At 45.9% G+C, this 10,809-nt stretch overlaps 1 protein-coding gene across 2 annotated transcripts in view; it reads right to left on the bottom strand.

The window, feature by feature from the left end:
* LOC119452869 (uncharacterized) overlaps positions 1-9,574 on the bottom strand; it is a 35,161-nt gene extending 25,587 nt beyond the window's left edge. Inside the window, exons 1-2 of one of the 2 annotated variants that reach the window (XM_049667350.1) lie at positions 9,506-9,574; positions 2,200-2,283 (exon numbers count right to left, since the gene is read on the bottom strand). In XM_049667350.1, the coding sequence (XP_049523307.1) occupies positions 2,200-2,283; positions 9,506-9,518 (97 nt within the window). In that variant the 5' untranslated portion in view covers positions 9,519-9,574. Of the gene's footprint in view, positions 1-2,199; positions 2,284-3,017; positions 3,285-9,505 lie in introns of those variants that run through there. The other variant, XM_037714820.2, reaches the window with a different exon arrangement.
* Between the last annotated feature and the right edge of the window lie 1,235 nt (positions 9,575-10,809).

A 10,809-nucleotide genomic window follows, 5' to 3' on the forward strand; every position in this document is an offset into this window, starting at 1 on the left:
AAACAAGCCTTCGTTTTTCGCACAATCTTCCGCCTCAACTGCTTAGAGGACTGAGTGCAAATAACTTGGAGTTACAATAACAAGTAACTTAAGCTTAGATTGGCAAATAGCAAGCGTTTTATATCATAATTTCTTAAGCTCTGTTTTGTGTGACACAAACTTCAGAACGCACAGCCTCCCCCCTGAAACCAAACTATTTGCTTTCAGAGCACTTCTTAGGCCCATCATCTTTGAGCACGTCTACACGACGCGGGATCCGTACCTAAAAAAATAAAAATAAAAAAAAAAACCGGAAGAAAGGCGCAGTTTCGCCCAAAAGGCGAAGCATCGATTGCGATAGCAAGATAGTAGTTTTATTGGCCATATAAACTTGTAAACATATAGACATACTAACTACATTAACAAGCATGGTGTCACGCGCGCACAAGCAAACATGAACGTATACATCAGTCGATGACCGCAGAAACGCGCTGTCAAAACGCTGTAGTGAGTAAGCGTGACAGCAGCTGCGAGTAAATTGACCTTCGTCCCGCTGCTCGCATCAACGCGAGCTAAGCCGCGAAAACACAGCGCAGGGAGGCAGGACTCCGCCCCCGCTGCAGATGGATTTCAAGATACCGCCGCCTGGGCGCGAGCACGCGGCGTAGTACGCGGCCTCCTTCCTCTTTGAGCCTTTCGACCCGGCGGGCGCGCGCGGTCGCCCGTGGACTTTATACGGAACCTCATACCGACGACGATAGCGACGCCGACGGCAGAAATGCGCCTGGAGTGTCCATATAATTGCTATCCCAGTAAAACGCATAGATGCATTGGAAATGCTTCCACGGAAAGCTACCTTAATTGTATCCGAAATACAGGTCCACTATAGATTCCCCAACAGATATTATGAAAACGCCTGAAATGTAAATTTTACTATAGGTCGGCGCGTGGTTCAGCGTCTGAAGCCTCCCATTTTACTAAAATTGATAAATTAGCCATAAGCCCCGCCACTTATTCGAGACCGTTGGAAATCTGAATCACGAATTATAGGCATGCGCCACTCTCCTACTCCGCACGGCGCAAGCATTGACGTGTTTCATTATTCTTTCTTACCTTGGACATTGACAGAATAGAACGAACGTTCCCCTGCATTCTTAAAAAGTAGCATTGAATCGACAGAAATTACATATATTTGATGAGTTTATGACATTGTATATGTCTGTTCTAGTCTGATTTACATTTGTTAGGTATGGTTAAAATATAAATCAGTGTACTTTTTTTTCTGTCCTGCTTGCGCCAATGAAACCTTCGCTAATAAATAAATGAAGAGATAAATAAATAGATAGACAGATAGATAAATCAATCAATCAATGAGCAAATATTTAAACTGTGTGGTTTCATTACGGGCACGATTAGTACAACTCAAAAGAACGGGCTTCGCTAAAAATCGGACTGTGATTCGGTAAGGTTGCACAAGTCTGCCGTTTGCATGCGTTTCTTTTTATTTAATTGTTTTAATAATTAGCGCTAGTTCCAGTACCTCATAGCCAAAATATTATATATATATAGACACGATCGTAGTATACATCACATACATGAATGAGCATTAGAAAAAAAAAAAACGTATACAGTTGGCGCAGTCAGCACAGTCAGCATTTCAAAGAAATGCGCGAACTATGCAATTCAGTGACGGGTAAATACAAGTAAAGGGAATGTGAAACCTACCCTATAGGTACCCAACGAAACAAAATTAGAGCATAATGAGAGCACTAGTAAGCTGCGAAGGTAAAACGCAACATACACTGTTTCTGGTGTGCCAGATGGCATTGATAACATTTGCGTAGGAAGCAGGTGAAAAAATATTTGTCCATCTTTGCATTCTAGTCACCTTGGCCTATAGCGCTAGTTTCGTGCAATTAATTAATTGCACATCGGCCTTGATTAATTAAGGCCGATGTCGGTCTGTCCGTTCCAGGTTTGGTCACCACTTAGTGGCCAACCACGAAGGAGCAGGCCGCGAAAGACTGCCAGTGAACAAAAATCACAATGTAATGCAATCAAGATGAGCATCGAAATGACCCGATTGCTATACGTTGACTGAAAGAGAAACGGCGCAACGAGTCTTAATTCTCTTGACGTCATGCACGGTTTCACGTCCGATGAATCGAGATATGAACGTCTTAATACCGGTCCAGCGAGGAACGAACAATTTGTGCTTACTGTTTTGAGCGTTGGCTCCTGAAGATACCATCACTGCAGCGACAGCGATTGAAAGCGGAGCCATCATCGGTGGGCCCATCGTGCCTGCAAGTTTGGAGTGGAGAGGAATAAAATACTAATAAAGTCGCAGTTTCGCCCCAAAGGCGAAGCATCGATTGCGACAGCAAATTAGTGGACAGCTGTACGAAGTAAGTATAGTAGATTTATCGGCCGTATAAACTTGTAAACATACGCATACGAACTAAATTAACAAGCATGTGTCAGGCGCGCACAAGCAAACATGAAGGCATCTCACTCGGTGACCACGGAAACTCGCTGTCAAAACGCTGGAGTGAGCAAGCGCGGCAGCAGCAGCCAGCGAATTGACCTTCGTGCCACGCTCGCATCAACGGAAACTAAGCCGTGAAAACACAGCGCAGGGCGGACTCTGTCTCCGCCGCAGGTGGCTTTCAAGATTCGCGCGCGTGACACTGTGCTTGTTAATTTAGTTAGTATGCCTATGTTTACAAGTTTATATGGCAGATAAAACTGCTATCCTTACTTCGAAAAGCCACGTCCACTAATTTGCTATCGCAATCGATGCTTCGCCTTTCGGGCGAAACTGAGACTTTTTCTTTTCCCTTCCTGTGCGCAATGAAGCTTGTAATATTATTAAGTTGTAGCGAAGAATAGTGGCGTGTGCTTCGGACGCGTCATCAGCGCCTTGCTAATAAATAAATAAATAAATAAATAAATAAATAAATAAATAATAAATAAATAAATAAATAAATAAATAAATAAATAAATAAATAAATTTCGGTAAACTTAGGGCACCTCACCTTCGGAACCTGCCAGATTTCTGGGGATGACAATGTTCTAGCGTCCCGCACGATGAATGGCCACGAAATGCGCCAGGACGAAGAAGAAGACGACCGCACTTGCTTGCAAACTCTGCGCAAATGACGCTTCACAACAAAAACGGCAGGCGTCATCTGCAACCACGTGAATCGCGCTCCCCGCCGAGCCGGCACCCGCGTGACATTTTCAAAGCCCGCCATATCTCGCCTGTATCGGCGGCAAAGCCGCGAATGACGTCAACTTGGCCCAGCGGTATTCCGGCATTGTGCGGCATTCTGTGAATATATAGTTAGCTGAGGAAGATAGCGCGAGTCTCCCATGCATAATTCTGTCATACAATGACGTTTATCGTTGCTAATATCTATAATATATTACCATAGAGGCCTCTGGTGTTCCAAGGTCACCGGGAGGATATCGTTTACGTAAATTGAAAACAAGCCAAGAATAGACTCTTGAGCAACAGCTGGTGCACTGAAACACAATAGGAGGCAAAATGCCGTCTATCACTATATACCTTCTGCTGACGACCACTAATATTAGATGAAAACATGTGGAAAATTTTCGCACAAGTATACCTAAATTGTGGAGTTCCACGTCTCGAAATTGCGCAATGAGTAATAAGGGACGCCCTGTAGTGGAAGATTCTAGATTATAGTTTTGACCGACTCACTAAATACACGCAGCGAACGCATGACATGCACGAGCTTTTTAAAGATAATAGCTTTCTTTCATCATTTTGCCCGTTTTTGTGGTGGTCGGACTTTCACCGCCGATACAAAGAGCCGACATGCAAATTAGGGCTCGTGCTCCAACGCCACCGAGTTGCGGAGCGCGCGTCCGTAGCCCAACGCGAGGTGGCGTTCACTTGCTGTGGCATGTAGGGACCCTACATGCAACGCCGTTGCATGTAGGCTCCCTAGTGGCATGGAGTGCTCGGGAAGGACATCGCTACTTTTCTGACGCCGCCTTCCGCCCCTGTGGTGGCGGCGGGAAAGGAGGATGGCAGCAGTCGCCTTCCACACCGGCTCTCATGCACGGCCACAGGAGACAACGCACATATGACAATCAGTAAAGTATGATCTTGGGTTAGTTGGCGCGCTCTTTCAATCCGTTTCTTTCATTTGCTAATATCTTAAAGCGAGAGTTTTAAGGGCCCCCTTCGCAGAAAATCCAGCGTTGACCATGAGCGAAAACTTTCTACCAATCACAGAGCGGCGCGCACCGCTCGGTTCCTTGCAGCACCACCAGATGGCGCTCGCATCCGTGGCAGCGGTGGCGCCGGCCGTGCGGGGAAAAAAGAAACCGAAAGCTCGCCTTCGTGCATAGCGTTTTCCGGTAAAGATTACGGTTGCATAAGCTGCAGTTGCTGGGAAACGTGAAAAGCAGTCAGGGACCTTTGAATGCTATCGCGTTCTATACTCTTAAAGGCGAAGCTTAAGCGTCTCCCAAGTTCTTGCGCCGCAAAAAATCTACAGTACATATATGACGAATTGGCTTATATGTACGAGGGGCGTTGATAAAGTTCGTATTATCAGTGCGACACATTTAGAAAAGGCGTGCACAATATACATCAAAATGAGTGTGCGTCTGTCTAGTTTTAGCGTAGTATAAAATTAATGTTCTTTAAAATACCGCGCAACACCGCTAGGGGGCCAACACAAAAATGGCAGCACTCATCAGGAAAGTCGAAGCACGTGCAGTGATCTGCTTTCTGTATTTGAAGGAACAAGATGCCAAGACAATTCATGCCGAGCTGGTGGCGGTGTACGGTGACAATGCCCCAGCCTATGACACTGTTGTCAAATGGCGCAGACGATTTCAGTGCGGTCAAACAAGCCTGGACTATGCAGAACGACGCAGAACGAAGTGGCCGCTCTTCGCTCGATGATGAACCACAAGTTGCTGCGCAAGTGGAGGCTCTCGTACTCGCTGACCGGCGGATAACTGTTGAAGAATTAATAGGACAGGTTAACATGAGTGCAGGCTCTGTGCACAGCATACTTCACAACAACCTGTATATGACGAAAGTTGCCGCGCGCTGGGTTCCGTGTTTGCTGACGCCAGTGCAAAAAGACTTGCGGAAGGAAGCAGCCGCAAAAATGTTGAAGCTTTGTGAGAGTGACCCTGACGAGTTTTTTGAACGCCTGATAACGCATGGATGAGTCTTGGGTGCACAGTTATGACCGTGAAACTAAACTTCAAAGCAAACAAAGGAACAGCGGAAACTCACCCACGCCAAAAAAGGCCAAGGTTGTGCCGTCATCAAGCAAGATCATGCTCAGCGTCTTCTGGGACTGCCGTGGTGCTCTTCTCATGGATTACGCCAGCAAAGGCCAAACTATTACAGCAAAGTACTATTGCGAGGTGCTCTCAAGGAGAAGCGCTAGAGGAAAGCTCACGAAAGGCGTCCGTCTGCTCCATGACAATGCGCCTGCTCACTCACCGCATGTGACGGCGACGCATTCAGCCTCCTTAGGCTACGAAATTTTGCCTCACCCGCCATATTCACCTGACCTCGCACTAAGTGACTTCCTCCTCTTCCCTCGCATGAAGAGCACACTGCGCGGGAAACATTTTCGGGACGACGAAGAGGTCATCGCTCAAGTGTCGAGCTCTTCCTTAACTCTCAAAATGAAGAGTTCTACACGACTGGACTGCGGCAGCTCATGCATCGTTGGCAGAAGTGCGTGACTTTGGGTGGAGATTATGCAGAGAAAGGAACAAACTTTCAATAAAATTTCGTGTCTTTGTGTCTCTTTTTTTTTTCATGCCAATAATACGAACTTTATGAACGCCCCTCGTATAGCCACCTATACAACCATGCGCTGGTTAACGGCTCTGTTCTCTGCGGAATTACGCAACGAAACAACAGATGCTATACCCAAATAGCCTCACTGCAACAAATATACGGCTTCAAGCGTTTCATTCCTTTAACAAAGCGAATAGCTTTCTGGAAGAGTTCGGCTGTTCGGTCACATTACCAGTCATTGTCTTTGATTCCTGCACAATCTTGTGAATTTCGCCTCTGAGAATTGCGCGGCCGAAATCCAACCTGCGATCTCGTGCCCATACAGCGCAACACCATAGCCGCAGGGCCCGCGCGGTGGAACGCAATAAATAAAAAAAAAAGAGTTTAAAAGGACAGAGTGATTGACAGTATACCGAACGCCATTTTCAGATGGAGGATTACTACTGTCACCAAAACGCTGGGATTTAGCCCCGACTGATGTTTCCGTGTGATAGATAACACATGCTAATGCCATCTAATGATGAGCACGAAACCAATACTTTAGGAAAAGTTGTGCGCCTGTGGAAGGATATTTCGAAGTATAATATTAATGACACTCTGAAGTGCAGCTGAAGGTCAGGGTTATACAATGGGAATACAACATCTTACATTTGTTTACTGAAAGGTTAACTATAGACGGGACTATGACTTGAAAGAGACGAAACGTTTCTGACTTTCTCAGTGTTAAGCCATAGTTATAACCTTTCATTTAAATAAACGTAAGAAGTTTTTTCCCGCAGTAGTCTGACCCTGACCTAATCTTGTCGGCATTTAAACCTCGCCTCGGAGAAGAATACGAATACCGCTGGTGTCACGGGCGTGACTGCGGTCACGGATAAAACACTGAATTTCGCCGTGGCTTACGCGTGCAACTTTCGACTGAGAAGTGCCAAATAATTTTTCTCGCTCGCCAATCGTAGTGTATAACTCGGTTCCTGGTTGCGCGTGCTTAATCCGACGATATTTTCGTGTTCGCGCTTCCCGTGCGGTCCACACACTTTTGTCCCTGGCAGTACACCTCTCTGCTCCGCAGTGTTCTTCCTGCATGGTGTACTGTTTCGGTTTTGTGAGTGGTATATCTTCTTACTGCGATACCAATTATATGGACACTCCAGACGAATTTGCGCCGTCGGCGTCGCCGTGAGGTTCCGTATAAAATCCAAGTGCCATAATATTGTGACCGCGCGCGTTATACTGTTCTACAAAAGTTACTGTTCTACAACACACTAATTGGACCGAAGCTAGAGTATGCGTCATCTGTCTGGGACCCTGGTCAAAAAACATTAGCGGACACCATTGAGTCAGTTCAGAACAGGTCAGCACCTTTCACCCTTTCAAATTATACCCGCACAGCTAGCGTTTCTTTAATGAAGTCAAACCTTGGCCTTATTAATTTGCAGCTTCGAAGAAATATTTCTCGTCTCTGCCTTTTTCAAAAAATCCTTTGCCAAAATAACTCACGTAAGCAAGAATTCATTTCAGAACCTTCGTACATGTCGTCGCGTCTTGATCACCGGTTTAAAGTTTTCATTCCTTTCTGTCGCACCAATGTTTTCTCCGATTCATTTCTGCCAAAAACCAGTGCCGAGTGGAACCGCCTTCCCCCTTCCATCACCTGCATCGAGGAGGCATCATCTTTCAAAATTGCAATAACTGATTATATTTTGATTTTATCACTCTAAATACTACCATAGTCCCTCAGTACTGTTTCTAAGGGACTATATGACACTAGTAATTGTTTGAATGTGTTGTTTTTTTATTGTTTATTGTACCCACCCCCTCTGTAACGCCCTTCTGGGCCCTGAGGGTACTGTAAATAAATAAATAAATAAAATAAATACTGTAGGTTATATGGACACTCCAGGCGAAATTCCTCCTTCGGCGTCGCCGTCGCCGTGAGGTTCCGTTTAAAATCCAAGTGCCATAATATCGCGGCCGCGCGCGTTATGCTGTATGGGTTATATGGAGACTCCAGGCGAATTTCCGCCTCCGGCGTCGGCGTCGCCGTGAGGTTACGTATAAAATCCAAATGCCATAAGATCGCGGCGGCGGCGTCTCCTCGCGCACGCAAGGTAAGAAGTCGGGGTGGGTAAATGCCAACTATTCGCGCTCGCGCAGGGGAGGGCGGGGGGGGGGGGGGGCGAGTGCCGGGAGATGTGCGTGCACCAGGAAGAGGAGTGCGTCTCCGCTTCTACTCCGGCCGCAGCTGCGCTTGGCGTGGCCGCGCGCGTCCTATCTTGGAGGTAATCTACGATGGGTTCGAAGGCTGGCCGACCCGAGATAGCTGACGGCTTCGTGTGCACTGTGTTGCCGCGCACCTGGCTCTCGTTGAAGCGAGAGCCAATCACCGAAGGGGGGTGGGGTTCGCTCGCCGCCGCTGCCACGCTTCATCACGCCAACGCTTTGACAGCGAGTGTCCGCCGTCATCGAGTGGGGTGTGTTCAAATTTGCTCGTGCGCGCGTGACACCTTGCTTGTTAAACTACTTAGTAAGTGAATGTTAACAGCACATTATACAGCTAGTGAAACTATCCTCACTTCGTATAGTTGCCTTATAATTTGCTATCGCAAATGATGCTCTCGAATCTTTTTCCCAGTTTCAGCTACTTAGAGTTAAACAAATGTACAAAATAATACGAGTAAAGTTGCCTATGTACATCCGCACCCTTCTTAGACGCAGCAAACCGGATTTTGAGACACACTAGGTTATAACACACGCATATTACCATTTCTGTCAATATCACTATCAAGTTTAGAGCACGCGTACTTGATAATACCTTATAATACCTCAGTTAATGTACCTAAATTAATAAATACCTAAATTATGGCATTTGAACCGTGATATACTACACCTAGCTCAACAAAGCCAGTCAGAAGCGCAGCTTAAACGTGTCATTTACGCACTTCTAACAGATTATTCACCACCGCAATCCACTGATGTCTCCAAAAAGGGGTGCTTTCTCTTTCGTAGATTTTGATCTTGTAGGTTCTTTTTCTTTTCGCATTGATCAATTTTATGAACTTTTGCTCCATGTACCTATGTATTTACTCTGGTTTTGCTTTTAGGTTTTATTTTAGGCTGTATGCGTACTAATGTAATTTGCCCCTAGTACGATAATTCTGTATTTACTCTGTGGTTCGAATCTCATGGCTTATGCTATTGTATAACTCTAAACGTAAAAAAAATTAAAGAAGTTCCCGGGCGTTACGGGTCAAAATCGTGATCTGATATGAGGCACGTCGTAGAGTGGGACTCTGGATTAATTTTGACCACCTGGAGCTCTTTAACGTGCACATAGATATAAATGAACGAGCGCTTAATTTTACATTCCGCCCCAATCTAAATCCCGCCGCCACTGCAGAGATCGAACCCTGGACCTCAACAGCGCAACGCTCAATACTTTTTCTGGCCGTTGTCACTAAGCTACCGCGGCGGATGTGTCAACGTTTGTTTACTGCCAATGTTTGTTTTCTACTCCCTACCGGTGGGCAGGCCTATGTGTCACTAACATCTTCGGCCTGCACTTCAGCGTTCTTTTTTTTTTCTCTTTTTTTTTTGTAAACGAACCGGAACAATGAAAAAAAGTCAAAAGCAACTGTGGTAAACAAGATGCCTCAAGTTCAGCGCGGATTTGCAGCTGTGAGACAAGTGTTACAAAAATAAACGTACATTATTACTCACCTCCAGTCTGCATAGCTGGCCAGTGACATTCGTGGAAGTAACGGCTGCTAGATCCACTCTGATTGATGAGAGGAGATCCCCTTCTGGCTCGTACACTCTAAAAAATACACGTTTTTTTTTTTTTTTTTCTAGCCTACTAACGACAATCGTCATCTATCTGGCGTGCATTTCCATTTTGTTTAACACATAATTGGCGCACGCTACCTTTTCGTGGAGAACGCTACGTCACGCTGATACGCGCATGCCCTTTATGACGTGAGCGAACCGGTCTCGACACGTTTAAAGAAATGTAGACGACGTAGATGACGAAAATTGTTTGGTGACAAGCCTTAAAAAAAGTTAACTTGTCATTCCGGCCCTGCGAAAAGGGATTTCCAGCGAAGCTGTTCGGAACCACCACTACAACTGCTGAGCGGGGTATGCAATGCTTTATGGCTTTGGAGTAATGGTAGTAATGCTATTTTGAAGTTAAGGTAGTAATGAGAGTAACGGTAATTTTGACAGCACGCCGCCGCCCATAGCGTTGCTGCAACAACACCCACTTGATAGGCTGGTTATATCATATACGAAAGGCTAGTGACGTCACTCCCCACGTCGCAAGCTGCCGTCGCCGCGGCAGCTTGAGCAACAGTAATCTTTACCGGGAAACGTGTGCGGGGAGTGCTACGTGCTTCGCATTGCATGTAGGCGCAGGAGCGCCTTATCATCAGTTATGCGGTTCGGATGCTTGTTTTGGGCTTGTTCTTTATTGAAACGTATGCGGTTCTGTATCTTGTATGTGTGATTCCAAAGAATCACACATACTTCACTTAATTTCTCACATTCTTCGCTTAACTTTGCTGAGCGCGTGTAGCCTCTGCCTTACGGGGGTATGAGCCATTGCATTTGGGGCCAATGGTGATAGTTTTCTGTCAACGTTATGCCACGAAGAAATCCCGGGATGCTAGCCATATACAGGTTCGCTTTAAAAATGTGCCCTCAAGGTAGAGAAGTAACACACACCGTATCGCTGAACACACTATTATTACGAATCTGTAACGGCCATTGTGAGGCTTTCATTGCTTCGACTATACGCGGCATACACTGTCTCCAGGCTCGCCTCACTTTGCCACTTTGCTGACATTCGCTCGCCAGGGTCGGCCATTAAATGTCGCTACATTATTTTAATGCTAATTGCATTAACGCGTCGATAGTCATCGTGAGACTTCTTCCTCTTAATGTGAACTAGTATACCGGTTACCCCCGTTTGCTCTCTAATCCACACCGTTGTCTTCCTGTCTCTTGACGTTACGCGAATATGCAGG

Source organism: Dermacentor silvarum, chromosome 5, assembly GCF_013339745.2.
Source record: "Dermacentor silvarum isolate Dsil-2018 chromosome 5, BIME_Dsil_1.4, whole genome shotgun sequence".
Classification (NCBI taxonomy): Eukaryota; Metazoa; Arthropoda; class Arachnida; order Ixodida; family Ixodidae; genus Dermacentor; species Dermacentor silvarum.